This window comes from Sphaerodactylus townsendi, linkage group LG02, assembly GCF_021028975.2.
Source record: "Sphaerodactylus townsendi isolate TG3544 linkage group LG02, MPM_Stown_v2.3, whole genome shotgun sequence".
Lineage (NCBI taxonomy): Eukaryota > Metazoa > Chordata > Lepidosauria > Squamata > Sphaerodactylidae > Sphaerodactylus > Sphaerodactylus townsendi.
This window is the reverse complement of record NC_059426.1, coordinates 66,240,697-66,258,496: the sequence shown is the minus strand read 5'-3', so window position 1 is coordinate 66,258,496 and position 17,800 is coordinate 66,240,697. Positions and strand designations below refer to the sequence as shown.

The 17,800-nt window shown below is 45.4% G+C and overlaps 1 protein-coding gene across 2 annotated transcripts; it reads left to right on the top strand.

The window, feature by feature from the left end:
* The first annotated feature begins 709 nt into the window (after positions 1-709).
* LOC125427160 (glycine N-acyltransferase-like protein 3) lies at positions 710-16,855 on the top strand. Of its 2 annotated transcripts, none has more exons than XM_048486263.1 (6): positions 710-801; positions 2,241-2,378; positions 2,927-3,034; positions 4,955-5,081; positions 7,916-8,036; positions 15,352-16,855. In XM_048486263.1, the coding sequence occupies exons 2-6, from the start codon at positions 2,301-2,303 to the stop codon at positions 15,749-15,751; spliced, it is 834 nt and encodes a 277-aa protein (XP_048342220.1). In that variant the 5' UTR covers positions 710-801; positions 2,241-2,300; the 3' UTR covers positions 15,752-16,855. The 2 variants fall into 2 exon arrangements, with proteins under 2 accessions (XP_048342220.1, XP_048342219.1); XM_048486262.1 differs by having other exon boundaries at positions 717-801; positions 2,221-2,378.
* Positions 16,856-17,800: the final 945 nt, after the last annotated feature.

The window sequence follows — 17,800 nt, the reverse complement described above, 5'->3', positions numbered from 1 at the left end:
ATTAGTTGATGATGTAGACTAGCATCTAACCAGTGTTTTCCCAAGTCAAAAGTTTCACATCAGCAGCCACAAGTGTTGCAAAATTCAGTTATGATATGTCAGAGAGGAAGGCATCAGCTAAAACAACCCAGAGAAAACTGAAACGTATACAGATTGGTCAAGATCTAAGCCAAGAAATTCACTAACCCCACCCAACTCTAGCTCAGAGCAAAGGCCTGTGCGCTCATCAACCTTTGTACATGCTGTAACACGAACAGCAGTGGGGGCCCTTCCAAATGGGCAAGATCTCATTCTCCACTAGCATAGCAGCTAAGAGGAGGGGGAAGTCAGAAAAAGTTTCCATGGATCACTGAGTTTGACTGTAGATCATTCTCACGCTCACTTGAAGAAGTTCTCCAGCTACAACACAAGATTCCTGGTCTCCTTCCCCCCATATCCTCTAGCCACCCTTCTCTTTTGTCCTTTTCAGCCCCTCCCTGTAGGGCAGGTTGGCACCAGCTGGCGTTTCTCCTAAACTAAGTACTTGCAAGAACAAATGCAAGAACTTGCAAGGACATCTTCTCTCAGCGATTTGGCCAGTTCTGTTGTGTCATCCGGATCCCGTCCCACAAGGCCCTGGGCTGCTGTCCAAGGAACAAATCTGTTAATGGTTCATTTATTTGGGGAGGAAAATATATCTACCAGCAAAGCACTCCCCCTAAAGAGACCAGGCCGGACCAGGCAACGACTGAGTGGGTACATATTGCTGCTTTGATCATTCCTTATCTATTCTTCTTATCGGGAAGATTCAGCCAGCCACAGGTGAGCCACTAATGGCGTGATGGGTGATGGTGGCCCAGAACAGAGTGATCTTGACTATCTTGAGCACTGATCCGGAAGGGGAGTAATTGTTACTTTTGGGAACACAGGCACTCCACATGCATCTGTATGGTCGATTCTGCACAGGGCAAATATAGCGGGGGCAGGATGCTATATAACTCATTTTTGGGGGCATACGTCACGCAAGTCCCACCCCCAAAACAAGCCTGCCTTGTTTTATTTTCCTCAACATGGGATTTGTGAAAATCGCTAAAGTAGTAATCCTTTTGAAAAATCCCAGGTTGGAGTTGCTCCTGCACGAACAGCCCCGCAGAAAGTGTTTCATTTCCGTTTCTTCCACTGCGCCACCGCCATCCATGGTCAGAGAGAATCTGCCTGCCATTGCTGTGCTGCTGCAGGGAAGCCCCTTTTTCTTTTTTTTATTTTGTGGGTTGCATCTGGGCAGCTACGCAGGAGCACCCAGTCGTATTGTGGGACGATTGGCATGGCTGTGGAGGTTCAATTCTGCATGCCTGCATAGCTATGCATGTGTCACAAGAAATTACAAAAGAGGGAAGCACCTCTGTGTGGTGGCATGAAAGCAACCCAGACTCTTTCTGTGGGCTCCAGTCGCTGCCTGCAGAGAATGCATGTGAATGGGGAAAAGGAAAACGAGTTCCTTTATAACAACTGCAATGCATTATACATTTGGTGTGCGGAACTGACCTATGTTAGTTTAACACAACTTTCTATCATTTAAGGATAAATAATAGTGAACATATAGTGAACATATATATATATATGCAGCACAACTCAATTGAACAAAATCTTCAGTGCTTTTAAAGGAAAAAAGCACTCAGAACAGTTACCACCACTAACAGTGTCCAGTAATGAAAGAATATCAATAAAGTCCAAACTATTAATTAAGCAGGGCTTCTTTCTTCCATCTGGCCTTCTGCATCTGATGTAGCTGCTGCAGGTCTTTCTTCAATTTGGGCCTGTAAAAAATAAGTAATTCCCTCAATTGAGCTGTAGGCCTTCCTTCTACTACAGGCCAGATCAACTGAGGAGGCTTACATAATTAACAACCTAATACACCCTTCCATTACATTGGGAATATTCTAATATATTTTTCTTTCTTATTGGGCCCAACACATACCTGTAAAAAATAAGTAATTCCCTCAATTGAGCTGTAGGCCTTCCTTCTACTACTGGCCAGATCAACTGAGGAGGGTGGAGCTCTTGCAGTTGGTAATAAGTAAGCAAGCTTACCAACTGCACATGCTCAGTGAGCTCTTATCCCCTGGGCCCTAAGATCCAAACAAAACAAAAAGTCTAAAATGGCATGGGTTACATTAGCACAAGGGTTCAAAAAGTATTTTTTCACCACGAGGCAGAAGCTTTGGGGATGATGATAAGCAGTCTCTCTCCCTCTCTCACAGGTGCTTGCCGCCCTTCCTGCTTCTGTTGGTTCCAACCCACCAGCCTCCGCCTCCTGAGCGATGCTGATCCTATCCTGCCCTTCCAAGTTGCAACTGCTAGAGGGGATTTTGAGGAAGAGCCTTCCTCAGACCCTTTCGGTAAAACCATCATCACCTCTTGCTGTTTGACAATTAGCTCCGGCCAAAAGAGATGCAGACCCTGCTCTTTGGGTCGTGAGAGAGGAGCATGAGCTGGATTCCTGACAACATCTCATTCGTATATTTGCTATACTCCACTCAATGGTATCTGATGGCATTCTGATACATTACTTTTTTCAGGTGTACACATCTACACATTTTAGTGGGCAAAACATGTACTTAAAATGTGTGCATCAGAAAGGTATACTCATCAGAGAATTAGGGTTGGCTACGGATTCCTTCCCCTCATCCACTTATAAAAATACTGAAAAGTACTGGACACACAACTGAGCCCTGTGGCACCCACTAGACACCTCCATACAATCAAATGAAATGCCACTGACAACTGCTCTTTGGGTTCACTTCTCCAACCCTAACTGCCTACCTATCCTAGAGTCCTGCTCACAGTCCTCTACTTTATTCAGCGGAGCATTATGGGGAAATACTAAACTTGGAGTCCCTCCTCAATGTGCCCTTCAGTACCAACTCTCACCTATGATTCTTCACAGGTCCATGGAGCAGTAATGCACATAAACCGTGGGAACCCAGCTGGGCATGAGGTCCTGGTGGATTCATGGCCAAATTTCAAGGCTGTCCTCACCCGGCCACACAGAGAGGTAATAGCCTTCAGAGTTTCGGTGCAACATACTACAGGGGACTCCAGCAAAGAATGGGATACTGAATGGTTTTCACAATGAAACCGGGCTCAAATGGAGAGAGGTGAAGTGTTGTTAGCTATTGTTCCTGTAAAGTGGACAACAACAGTTTCTTAGCATTCAGAAATGTCACAGGTGAACTTTTCCCCATCCCCTCACCCCCAAGTTAGGAAAACTTTCATCTCTTAAATGCATGAGAATCTTGCCAGGAACAGGTTGGTAGCCCAGGAAGAAGTAGAATTACTTTACAGGTGTGTTACCTCTTATCCTAAATGTACGTGTATGTTCAGTATGAACATAAGAACATAAGAAAGAGCCTGATGGATCAGACCAGAGTCTATCTAGCCCAGCACTCTGACACTTGCAGTGGCCCACCAGGTGCCTTTGGGAGCTCACATGCAGCATATGAAAGCAATGGCTTGCTGCTGCTGCTTCTGCTGCTGCTGCTCCCGAGCACCTGGTCTGTTAAGGCATTTGCAATCTCAGATCAAGGATGATCAAGATTTGTAGCCATAGATCGACTTCTCCTCCATAAATCTGTCCAAGCCCTTTTTAAAGCTATCCAGGTTAGTGGCCATCACCACCTCCTGTGGCAGCATATTCCAAACACCAATCACACGTTGTGTGAAGAAGTGTTTCCTTTTATTAGTCCTAATTCTTCCCCCCCAGCATTTTCAATGAATGCCCCCTGGTTCTAGTATTGTGAGAAAATGAGAAAATTTCTCTTTGTCAACATTTTTCTACCCCATGCATAATTTTATAGACTTCAATCACATCCCCCTCAGACGTCTCCTCTCCAAACTAAAGAGTCCCAAACGCTGCAGCCTCTCCTCATAAGGAAGGTGCTCCAATCCCTCAATCATCCTCATTGCCCTTCTCTGCACTTTTTCTATCTTTTCGATATCCTTTTTGAGATGTGGAGACCAGAACTGAACACAGTACTCCAAGTGCGGTCGCACCACTGCTTTATATAAGGGCATGACAATCCTTGCAGTTTTATTATCAACTCCTTTCCTAATTATCCCCAGCATAGAGTTTGCCTTTTTTACAGCTGCCATGCATTGAGTTGACATTCCCATGGAACAAACAACTAAGATGCCCAAATCCCTTTCCTGGTCTGTGACTGATAGCACTGACCCCTGTAGCGTATATGTGAAGTTTGGATTTTTTTTGCCCCTATGTGCATCACTTTACATTTTGTTACATTGACCTGCATTTGCCATTTCTTAGCCATCTCACCTAATTTATCAAGGTCCGCTTGGAGCTCTTCACAATCCTTTGCGGCTCTCACCACCCTACAGAATTTGGTATCATCCGCAAACTTGGCCACCACTCTACCCACCCCTACTTCCAGGTCATTTATGAATAGGTTAAAGAGCACTGGTCCCAAAACGGATCCTTGGGGGACACCACTCCCGACATCCCTCCATTGTGAGAACTTCCCATTTACACCCACCCTTTGCTTCCTGTTCCTCAACCAGTTTTTAATCCATAGGAGGACTTCCCCTCTTATGCCTTCTTGGTCTCTCAAGTGTAGGCAGAATAAATGGTTTCTTGAATGAAAGCAAATCAAATCCCAAAAGCCACCCAGGCAGAATAGTGTGGTTCCCTTTGCAACCCGCAATGGCACCTGATAGTACCCAAACTCTGTGGTTGTAATGTTGCTGCATCTGTGATGTCAGACCCCCTCCCCAATCTTCTTCTTTTGCAAGAGTGGGGGAAAGCTAATAGAGGCAGGAAGTTGCCCACTAAGGCAGGCAGCCTAGTGACAAAATTATTGGGGATTCAGGTCCCATACCTGAGTTAGAACTTGCTAGATTTGGGAAGTACAGAAATACCACATTAATTAAGAGATGACTAATTCGAATGCTACTGTTTTAGGTTGCCACAGATGACTCTGATTTCTTTACCAACATGTACGCAGCATTCTACCACGATCTTGATGTGTATCGAACACTCTTGCAAGACACAGATGCAGTCAACTGGGCCCAAAGCTTCCGTATCCATGGTAACCAAAAACTCCCTTTGAAGAAAGAATTAGGGGACAGGAACTTTGATGGCTTTGGTATTCCCTGTCATCTAGAAGAAGAAGAGTTAGATTTATATCCCCTTTCTGTCCTGTAAGGAGACTCAAGGGGGCTTACAATCTTCTTTCCCTTCCCCCCCCCACAACAAACACCTTGTGAGGTGGGTGGGGCTGAGAGAGCTCCGAAGAACTGTGACTAGCCCAAGGTCACCCAGCTGGCATGTGTTGGAGTGTACAAGCTAATCTGGTTCACCAGATAAGCCTCTACAGCTCAAGTGGAGCCATAGTGTTGGACAAGGATATGGGATAGTGTTGGACCAGGATATCCAGCCATAGTGTCGGACAAGGATAAGGTGCACAGGCTTCATGGGTGACCTTGGCCAAGTCATTGTCTCTCAGCCCAAACTACCTTAAAGGGTTGTTAAAATGGCTAAAACAGAGAAGAGGAGACTGATGCAAAGTGCTTTGGGTCTCCATTGGAGAGAAAGGTGGGGCATAACAAAAGTAAGTAAATAAATTGAAACAAATAATATTGAAAACTTTTTCATGATATACTATAAAACATATTATGGGATTTTACCCAATTATGGGATTTTAATTTTTTTTATTTAATTAAATTTATATCCCACCCATTTCCAACCAGGGTTGGGCTCAGGGCAGCTTACACAGATTAAAACATAATAACGTAATAAAATACAGTATAGTAATACCTTGAATGTGGCCCCCAAACAGATGGAACAATCGAAATCAGCAGCCAGAAATTAAACAAGGTCACCAAATTCAAATACCTTGGATCACTGGCTTCAGCTGATGGAAACACATTGACAGATGCCCGGTCACGAGTAAATACTGTGTGGCTTAAATGGCTGCAAACCACTGGCATCTTGTGTGACAAGAAAATGCCTGAACACCTCAAGGCCAAAATCTACAAAACAGTTGTTCCCCCAGTAGCACTGTACAGAACCAAGTGCTGGCCAGCAACAAGAAAACATGATCAAGCCCTTCATGTCATGGAAATGAGGATGCTTCGATGGATGCTAAATCTGACGCTGTTCAACCATGTGCCGAATGATGACATATAGCAAAGACTTAAAATAACACCAATTGACCAGTACATGAGGCAGGCACAGCTAAGGTGGTATGGCCACATCATGCGCCGTGAGGAAACATCCATAGCAAAGACAGCCCTGCACCTTGAACCCTGGGTGGATGCAGCCGCAGTGCTTGCAGACCCATAAAAGCGAGTGGATGGACACAATCAATGAAGATCCCAGACCTTACCCCAGAAGACACTCAAAATGGTGACCTTTGGAAGAGACAGTTACAAAACTGACCCTGCACGTACAGGAAACCAGTTCAGAAAGAAGTAATATGACTAGCACAAAATTGTTTATCTGATTTATTTTAAATAAAATGATATTTTAATGTTGAAGAGACCCTATTTTAATGCTTGGAGACCCTATTTGGATGGAAAGGTACATAGAAATAGTATGAAATAAATTAGTAAGTAAGCCAATCTATATCTATAAACGCGAAATACCACTCACTTACTGACTGACTCATCAACAGAAGTGAAAAACCACCGAAGCCACACACATGAAATTTGGCACACCTGTTCCTTATGTACTCTAGGTGCTCACTAAGAAAGGATTTCCCAAAATATTCACTTTCACTCGATTTATTACCTATTTACTGTTTTCACTGCTCATCTCTGGCCATCTGCGCGGACATTCTAAGGGCAAACCAACCACTCAGTCCACAGACATGCTGTACGAACATTCTAAGGGTGACAGTTCAATACCACCAGCTTCATGTCCTTCACCAACTGCACTCTACCACCGTCCTCCACAATGCATGTGAACCTATTTGAAAACAAACCCATCAGTCCACAGACAGGCTGTGAGGAAATATGCTGCATGCCACCCCAAAGTTCACAAACAGGCTGCAAAAAAGTATGCTGAATGTCACCCAGAAGTTAACAGACTGGCTGTAAAAAAGTACTCCTTCACCCACCGTCACGTTAACAACACCACTACAGCCAAATACTATTAAAACAGATTACAAACCACACTATCACCTTGGACTACTAAACATTTATCAGGTTTTGCATATGGACATCAGATTGCTTATTGTGGAGACAAGTTTATTGCTCTTGGCCTCCGATCACCCTGTGCTTGGTGTCGTGCTCTGAAGTGGTGGGATGAGTCCCCAGGAATGTGCTGCAGTGGCGGTACAGTCCAGCTCCCTGCCCTTCAACCCTACCCCGAACCTCCTCACAGCCTTCTCACTCATCAGCATCCAATGGCAGAACACTTCCTTTCTGCATCCCGAAAATACAATGGCTGCTTCCAAATGATGTCTTTTGGAGCCCACCAGCTGAAAGAGAGAAATTTCATGCCAACATTCAAAGTGCACGGACAGTTCTACTGAATGCTGAATGTCACCCCGAAATTCATAGAGAGGCTGTGATGAAGTATGCGGACTGTCACCCCGAAATTCACAGACAGGCTGAGAGGAAGTATGCTGAATGCTACCCGGAGGCTAACAGACAGGCTGTGAAAAAGTATTTCTCGACCAACCCTCACGTTAACCAGACTGCTACAGCCAAATACAATCAAAACAGATTACAAAGATGTTACAAACCATGTAGTGAAGCATGGGCATCCTGCTAGTTAATTAACACACACACACACACACACACACACACACACACACACACACACACACACACACATATTAACAAACACACAGTACAGGTCTGATCCCACAACATGCACACCTTCTGTCTGTGACTGGCTTTTTACTACTCTCTACAGGGCACCAGGATGGGATACTTGAGGCCTCCAAAGATGCTGCCGCCACCAAACAAGTGCAGTTCTCACCATCTTCCTACTACACTTACTTTCATCCTGATCCCCCCAAAATGCGCACACGTCAGTAAGTGTCCAACTTGTTGTCCCCCACCCCCACCCTTGCTTGTGATGCAACTGCAGCGCTACATAACTTTTCGGATCTCAGAAATTTTGTAGTCAAGATAGTTGTGGTCAAAGCTGACATCTTCCCTCGCTGTGCCTTGTGATGGCTTTGACTTCTGGAAAGAAAGAATGCCAAGCACAAAATTGTGGGAATGGATTGCAGTGCCACTCATATAAGCACGACAGAAGGTGAGGGCCTATGCGTTGTTGTGCCAGCTTTCAGTCCTTGTTTTAATCACATTTTTTCTGTACTCCTGTTTGGTTCGCTGGACTTTCAGTAAAAGCCTGTTCTTCACTTCAGTCAGTGCCTGCTTTTGATTTTCATTTCATTTCACATAATCGGCCAGCGCATGTTTCTCCTCCTGCTCTGCTTGCTTTACTTGCAATAACCCTCTGCCACCAGATCTCTGGGGAAGGTATAGTCTATCAGTATCACTACGTAGGTGCAAGGCATAATGCATTGCCATAAGTTTCCATGGTTTTCTATCCAATGCATCCAAATCAGCCTGTGCCCAGTTTATGATTCTGGCAGCGTACCTGATGACGGGTATGGCCTAGGTGTTGATGGTCTTGATGGTATTTACATCATTTAATTTGGATTTCAACATTTTCCTGACCCTCTGGGTGTATTCTCTGCTGATCACAGTCTTCACTTGCCCGTGCTTGATGTTATCTAGCTGCAAAATGCCCAGGTATTTGTAGGCTTCCTTTTGGTTGCACTTGATTAGTTGGTCATCCGGCATTTCTATGCTGTCATTCTCAGTGATCTTGCCCCTCTTTATCCCCACAGTGCTGCACTTTTCCAGGCCAAACTCTATCAAAATGTGTGTACTGAATATTTGGACTGTGGACACTAGTGACTGGATTTCTGTGTCTCATTTCCCGTAGGGCTTCAAATCATCCACATATAGCAGATGTGAGATTTTTTAATGAGTCTTTGGCCATTTGAAATCCCAACTTTGTTTTCTTTAAAATCACAGTGGGATCGTGGTGATGATAAACAATAAGGATGATAGTGAATCACTTTGATGTTGACTGTTCCATAGTTTATATTTCCAACTGTCCATTCAGTTCTCCACTGCCTCTTCGCTTTTTCAACAAATACTTGCATGTTTTGCTGACACCAATTATTTCCAAGCATTTCATGATCCAATTATGGGGCAGCGAGCCGAATGCCTTCTTGTAATCGAACACATGCAAATTTGTTTTTCGATTCTTGCAGTTCTCCATTACCATTTTGTCTATCAGGAGTTGATCATTTCTACCCTTGCTCCTCCGTTTGTTCCGTTTTTGCTCCACCAGCAGGATGTTATTCTCTTCCAAGTAGTTCATGATGTTATTCACTATTACACTGGTGAGCATTTTGAACATGGTAGGCGAACATGTTATTGACCTGTAGATTCCTGGTGCTATCCCTTTGGCCAGATTTTTCTGAATCAAGTATGTCTTCCCACCATTTTGCATGGTTTCACTGAATTGCTTGGCCATTGTCGGGTGCAAACAGATCTTTCCAAAACTGAAGTGTTACATTTTTCTCCAGTTTTTTTGCTCTCAACAATGCTATTTGTGTTGAGGCTTTGGTAGAAACATCTTTGGTCTGATCGAAATTGCTGATTTTGTCTGTACTGGATGATTCTTGCTTTGTGTCTTTCAATTTTTCTTGCTGTGGTCATTATTTGTTGTTTGGTGATCTTCAGCACTTCTTCAATTGTTCTAGTGTCTAGCCAGTACCTTCTAATTAGTTCTTTTATGATCTTGCCATTCTTTAATTTTTGTTCCTTCATATTTTTCAGGTTACTGGCATCTGAGCTTAGTTTTTTGATCTTCTGTTCCAGTGGAATTTTCCACTTTGGTTTTAATGTTGGATTTATCTTGGGTTTAGGTGTTTCATTGCCCAGTTCTCATGTGACCACTACAGCCATACTGTACATGAGCTGATTGGTTTGTTTGATGGAAGTTGTTTCAATTGTCATCAGTGCCTTGTTCACATCCCTCATTATGGGTGCCAAGTCTTTTGGGGGCACCACTTTCAATGCTGGCAGCCATTGTCTTTCCTCATTTGATTGCACATACTTGATCTTTTCCCTTAGTTCTTTTTGTCTTTCAGTCAGTTCATCAGTTGTTTCCATGGGGACCTTCTCTGGTGGTTGCACTATTATTCCCTCTCCTGTGCTAGCATTTTCTACATTTTCTACATAGTTCTACTACAGTGATGGCGAACCTTTTTGAGACCAAGTGCCCCAAACCCACTTATTTATCACAAAGTGCCAACACTGCAATTTAACCTGAATACTGAGGTTTTAGTTTAGAAAAACGGTTGGCTCCGAGGCATGCGTTACTTGGGAGTAAGCTTGGTGGCAGTCGGTGGCTTTGCTTTGAAGCAACCGTGCAATTCTTCCAACGGGTGAATCACGACCCTAGGAGGGTTTACTCAGAAGCAAGCCCCATTGCCAGCAACTGAGCTTACTCCCAGGTAAAGGATTGCGCTTTAGTTCTTTGCAGAAAAATCAGTCAGGTTTAACAGCGCTTAACAGAGTTACCTACGCTGCTTCCCCAAAACTAGGTCTTAGGTTTAATGCTAATAATTGAGCCCAGATGCCTAGGCCAGCCTAGATGTATGTGTGGAGGGGTGAGGGCGACTCTGTTTGCGCGTGCCCACAGTAAGGGTTCTGAGTGCCACCTCTGGCACCACTGTTCTACTATTATATCTCCTGGTGTTTCTGGAGCATGTACTGTTCTTTCTTCTGTTGTTACAGTTGATTTCTTTTCACAGTTTTTCTGGATTTCTTCCAATTTTATCTCTGTAAACACTTTATCCCATGCTAGCGGGGCCCAGCCACGCGTTGCTGTGGCTTATTGTGGTGACATGGAAAAGGAACAGTAGCAGCAAATCAATTGCAGAGGCCAGCAGTACGTGCTCATGCAAACACGCAGCCTGATACTGTGCGATGTCATTGATGTGTGTGCCCGCATTCCTTTGGGAGGGGGAATGGAAAGGCACCCCTCCCACACATCTACGCTGGCTGGTCATGATCCTTTACCTGGGAGTAAGTTTGGTTGGTGGCAATGGGTGTCGCTTCTGAGGAAACCCTCCGAGGGGCACGACGCAGCCATTCAAAGTATGTCACAGTTGCTGTACCAAGCTTACTCTTGAGTAATGCGTGCCTGGTTTCCTTAACTTTCGCTTAACCACGGTATTCCAGCCCGAATCAAGGGGTGCCTGGCCCCTCCCTACCGTCCCTTGCATGTAATGCCCCTCACTCTCTTCCCTTGCATGCCCCCCCTCCCCCTCCTCCCCTTCCCTTTTCCTCTGCTAGGGGTGGGTGGGTCATATCGAGATGCTTTGGGCCCCTGCTTATCCCCCTCCCTTGCATGCCACCCCTCAATGTCTCCCCTCTCTCACTTCTCTTCCCTTGCATGCCTCCCCCTCCGTCCCTTTCCTCTCCCTTCCTCTCTTCCCTTACATGCCACCCCTCCCTCTCCCTCTCCCTCCCTTCCCTCTCCCTCATATGTGTGTGTGTGTGTGTGTGTGTGTGTGTGTGTGTAATGTGTTTCACTTCCACTCGAGTTACTGCCTATGTACTGTTTCCACTGCTCATATTTGGCCGTCTGAGTGAACATTCTAAGCAGCCTGAACATTCTAAAAGTGACAGTTACACACAGGCAGCTGCATGTCCTTCACCAGGGAGCACCAGGAAAAAGGCATTTTACCTGGGCCAGGTGTGAAATTTCAGGTATGTGACCACCTGAAAACATTCTTGCCTGGCTGACTATAGTGGCTGGGAATTTTCAGAGGAATTGGCCCAGCAGTTACTGAGGTATACTGTCATCAACAAATACACTGTTAGCTTTTTATATATATAGATGATGAATCGCCTTTGATCAGCCAGTCTTTGCTCAGTGATATTTGAATTTGGGTATTGTTTTCACAGTTCGTCCATTCACTTAGAGTACCCTCTTTTTTCTGGCTCTGAGTTGTTGTAACAGGCTATGATGGCATGATTTTCTTGTGCACTATAATTCTTTCTTTTTGATGGTTGGTCCGCTCATAGCCCACTTGTTGATGCATGCCCAGGAACTCCAGCATGCAACATGGCCCTTGTTAACTCACATGACGACCGATGTGGTATGGAATTATTTCTTATTTGTTTCACCATATTGTATGGGTTGGTGTATGCTCTTAGTCTGGTTTCTCAGTTGAGACCTATCTGGCTTGGGAGACGATTCTCGTAGTATAACTAGTGTGACCATCCGTCCCGTTTTCAGCGGGACGTTCACGCTTTTTAACAATTAGTCCCTCGTCCCGAGGGGTTTTAGAAAAGTCCCGATTTTCTTCCGTTCGGGGAACCGGTTGTTAAAGATTAACTTCAACTCCTTTGATGAATCTTCCTTAGTTCTGCAAACTGCCGGTTAATGATTAACTTCAACTTCAACTGACCCAGCATGTCGCAATTGTTAATGATTAAATCCCCTCCCACTCCATGGGAAGTTAGTATGTAGCAGGGGCTCGTGTTATATAAGAGGCCATCCAAGGAAGTAGCCGCCGGGAAAGCGCCCGCCTCGCAACCAGCGAGGCGGGCAGGATGCTGGGCCCGCAGCGCGGCCAGGACGGCTGCGGGCGAGGGAAGCGCCCGCCCTGCTTTGCTTACAGAGGCCCGAGGGCAAAGGGCGGAACCGGCAGCTTCGGCCTGGCAACGGCTGGTGAAAGCACCCATACCATAACCAGCGAGGCTGGCGCAGGAAAACAAAAGCCAGCGGCCACAATGGCCAACCAGCGGGCAAAGGATGCCTACCTCCGCCCTGCTGCTTGCAGAGTGGGCGAAGATGATCTGGCGGCTTGGCCTGGCCGGCCGCTGGGAAACCGCCGCCTCACTACGCAACCATCAAAGGCGGGCAGGAGGCAAAGCCAGCGGCCCCTGGCTACCCGCAGGCGAGGATGTGCCCACCCTACTGCTTGCAGAGGAAGCGAGGCGAAGACGGGCTTTCGGCCCTGCAGCCGGCCGCTGGGGAAAGCGCCCATAGTAGGAAAAGGAGAGAGGGTCATGGCAGAAACACCAGGAGATTATTGAGCTTGTTCCTCCCTGGCTATTAAAAAAGTAGAGAGTGACTGGAAGGTTTTTGTTAAGCGTTCTCGCTGATTGGCATGGGGATGGAGAGGGCACGGATTTGCCCAATGCCTGGATTTCTGCTAGTGGTAAAACTAACTTCTGCCCTGGTGGCATGGGGATTGAGAGGGGCACAGTTTGCCCATTACCCTGGTTTCTGCTGGCAAAAGGCTTTCTGCCTTAATGGTGGCATGAGGGACGGAGAGGGCTGGATTGGCCCCATGCCTGAAAGTTTCTGCTGGCAAAACTTTCTGCACTGGTGCCCATGTGGGGATGGGAGGGCAGGAGTTTGGCCGGTACACCGGTTTCTGCTGGCAAAACTTTCTGCACTGGTGCCATGTGGGGATGGGAGGGCAGAGTTTGCCCCGATGCCTGGTTTCTGCTGGCAAAACTTTTCTGCCCTGGTGCCGTGTGGGGATGGGAGAGGGCCAGAGTTGTGGCCAGTCTGCCTGGTTTCTGCTGGCAAAACTTTCTGCCCTGGTGCCATGGGGATGGGAGGGGCAGAGTTTGTGCCAGTGCCTGGAGTTCCTATTGCCAAAACTTTCTATCCTGAATTTAGCCATGGGGAGGGAGATTTTGCTATGATCTGGCAGAAGAAAAAATGGTGAGGGATCTGTAATTTGGAACTCCCATTTTTTGTACTGTGAAAGTGGCACCAAAGCATAGGATCCATATTTGGGGGGGGGGGGGGGGGGAGGTAGTCTGTGCATATGAACATAATGTGTGATGTGAAGAGGTGAATTTAGAGGGTTACCCAGTACCCAAAAAAATCCTGAGAGTCCACTTGAGGATCTGACTTTTGTAGACCTACCATGGTGCCATGGAGGCATGGCATGCAAGGATTATTATGTTTCAGACTGCATTATCTAGGAGGTATGAGCTGCAGCTTGATGTTCTAGTGATTTTGGGGTGACCAAGTGGAAGAATAATGAGGGATCCCATGTTTTTCAAGTAGGTTTTGCACCACTCACGGCACCATGAAAGCGTGGACTGTGTGATTGTTGTGACATGTGGCTAATGAGCTGGAGTTGTGATGTTCTGGGTAGATTTTGGGATGATTTGAAGTGCAAAAAAATCATCGAGGATCCATGATATTTTCAAAATGCAGGTTTTGTGCCACTGCAGCACCACAGAGCATGGGATCTGCGTGATTGTTTTGGTACTTCCTGCAGAATAAGACATGTTCTATAATTTTATGGTGAACTTTCATTTCATTTCCAGTGTAGCCAAAATCCATATGAATTCACTGATGATCTGTTTAAAATCATCTGCATCTGGTTTTTACCCAGATTTGTGAAGTTTGGGCATGTTCTATAATGTGAAGTGGCCGCACTTTGAGATGACCTGGTTGCAAAAAAACTTTTTTTTTTGTCATGGTGGAGGAGAGGCGGTTGCGAGTAGGGACACTTATATTTTGCCCCAGGCTCCAATTTTTTTACCCCAGCTAAGCCTCTGGCAGTGTGGCTTAAGCCTCCTGCTTTCTCGCGGCACCTGCCTGCTCTGGGGCCCCCCCCTGTTTCCCGCCCTGTGCTCTTTCCCCACCCCCCCCCCCCCCGGTCAATGGCGTCCCACTTTACCAATGTTAAAATCTGGTCACCTTAAGTATAACTCCAGCATAACTCTCAATGTTATCGAAGCACGCAAGCCCTTTCCCGACAACAAAGGGGTGCCCATGAGGGGATGATTATTATTGTTGTTGTTGTTGTTGTTTGATTTTACAGCTGCCAGATCTTTAGCTGGTTGTTGGCCTTTCATTACAATTTGAGCCTCACCCAGAAGCCTAGGAAGTTGTAATGTATTGGAGTAGTATTCGTGCGGATCTCAGCAGGGCTGCCTTCTGAATCTGACAGATGTTAATTTTGTCAATTTGAAGATGTTTCAAATACTGCCCCAGTGTTTTCGGATATTATTATTAACACTGTAAGAACCATGAATGGAATGTTCACAGACACATACAGAATATCTTTAATTACCAGATTTGGGGGGTGGGGGGAGTGACAGAAGATGGTCTTCATCATCATGCCTGTTTGTGAGTTTCTGAGTATAACAGCCTGTGCTAGACTAAATGGACTTTTTGTCTGACCCTCAAAGTCACATTATTATATTTAACTCTTTCTTCATTGGATTAATAGTGATTTGTTTGTGGGGTTTTTTGCCTCTCTTTACTTCCAGATTAGATCCCAGCGTGAGACTTTCTACTTTGAATAGATCCCATGTAGACTTGCTGAATGAAACGTGGGCCTATGGGGGCAGTGAACACAGTCGTGGGTACCTGGCCACTTTGGTGCGTTCCTTCCCCAACAGATGCATCCTGGACAGCAATGGACTCCTGATCAGCTGGAACCTCTTTGATTCTTTTGGTGCATTGGCACATGGCTATACCCTTCCAGATTATCGTGGCCATGGCTATGTCAGTGTGATCAACAAAGTACTGGCCATGCATGTCCATTCATTTGGCTACCCTGTATATGGCAATGTCGCCCTTGATAATGTGCGCATGCAGAAGTTAAATGAACATTGGGGATTTCAGAAGCTATCTGCATTATGCCATATCCTTGTACATATTCCTTAATCCTCTAATATTTCTTGAGGAGTTTCCCATCCTGGGGGGAGGGCATCATAACACTGCCTTTCTGACCTCCCCCATCCCAGGAAGAGAATTTCAGTTAACTGAAAAGTAAACCCTTGGGATGCTATAAATCAGTGGTTCTCAACCTTCTTAATGCTGTGACCCTTTAATACAGTTCCTCATGTTGTGGTGACCCCCAACCCTAACATTTATCCATTTTACAGATGGAGAACACTGATGTAGAGAGTCTTAAGCGACCCCTGTGAAAGGGTTGGTGACCCCCAAAGGGGCCCCGACCCACAGGTGGAGAACCACTGCTATAAATAGCTCTACTGCCAAGCCACTGGAATATAACTTGAAAACTTCCCATCCTGGGAAAGGGGAAGACAAGAGAGGCAGTGTTTTGATATCCACTCAACTAGACATTTTCCCAGGGGCTTGTGACCTAAACTGTAGCTAGAGGGATGCAACAGAGAAATATGGAAGCAGGATCAGAACTTTATGTTCTGATTCTGCCTCTCATAAGTTCATTCTTATACCCTGGCAGGGGCACAGTGGGATGTTTCCCTAAAGTGGGAGTGTTTAGACTTGCTCCTGCCCTGGGGGAACTGGTTGTTGGGTCTCTCGTGCTCAGGGGGTGGATCTGGATGCTCACTCCTAGGGTGGGGGTCAGCATTCTGTTCCCCCAAGTGTCACCCAAATCATCCTCCATATCTGTAGAACTAGAACATAAGTTTTACTAAAAGGGATTAAGTCTGTTGTATAAACAGTTCCCAGTTCGTTGTATACACAGTTCCCAACCTGTCAGGCAAAAAGAGAAAGGCTGGAAGGGAGACAGAACAACCAGCAAGTAACTTTATTACCCAACCTAGATACAGAACAGGAAGAATGGAAGCAAAATGGGAAGAACAGGAAGAATGGAAGCAAAATGGGAAGAACAGGAAGAATGGAAGCAAAAGTCACTAGTAAAGACCAGAATATTCAATGTCAATTTACTTGTGGTGATCCAATAAACTAGTCACATTTGCACAACAATATATTACTTCCAATTAATGGTCAATTATTTTTCATTTATTTATTTATAAATATAGACATGTATAAAACACAGATCTCTTTGTTTGAGTAACAAATATCTAAACACTGATTCAGTGAGATACATAGGCTATAAATAAAGACTACTCAGATTCATAGTACCATGAAACACTGAATTGTTATAATATATGAATTATAATATAATATAATACTTTTGATTAACTTGCCTTCCCAATCAACATTGCCTCTGTCTTTTCAAGGTTGTTGTTTTTTTTAGTTTGTTCGCTCTTAAATCAATTTATCACAGCAGCCAGGCAATGGTTTAGGACCTCTACCACATTACTTGGAGATTTGGATGCAGGTACATCGAGCTGGGTGTCATCTGCATACTGATTGCTGGGCTGAAGCAATAAAAGCAAGAGTTGCCTGTAATAGACAAGAAACAAATGTGAAATATCATGATATTCAGACAGAATGTGTGGATTTATTTGAATGTTACCGTGTGTGTATGGGATTTTATGCAGTGTTGGATTAGCTGGCTGCTTCAGAGCCCTTTGGGGATCGGGCGGTATAAAAATCGAAGAAATAAAAATAAAATAAAATAAGCAGGAATTTTTCAGACTGGCTCTAATTGGCCATGACAGAGTGTCCTTTTCCCGCCTTCTGATTCAAACTGTGTCAAGGAGTTTAAGCCTATTTAAATAAACTGCTTAGAATAGTCTGCTAAGCTGCTAACACTGCCTAGAGCCTTTCAGGGGTGGGTGGTCTACCAAATTTAAGTTATAAATAAATAAAATCAAAATAACTGAGGGGGTAGGTATAGGGCTCCCAAGCCCTCAGTGGGCCCCCGGCTCCTGCTGGCCACTGGGTATCACCTCGGTGCTGAGCTGCTCAGCGCTGAGGGGCTGCTTGCCTTGGTGCTGAGCTGCTTGGTGCTGAGGGGCCACTCGCCTTGGTGCTGAGCTGTGGCTGCAGGAAGGAGGGAAGGAGCCAGCCTGTGGCTGTGGGTCAGCAGTGGGT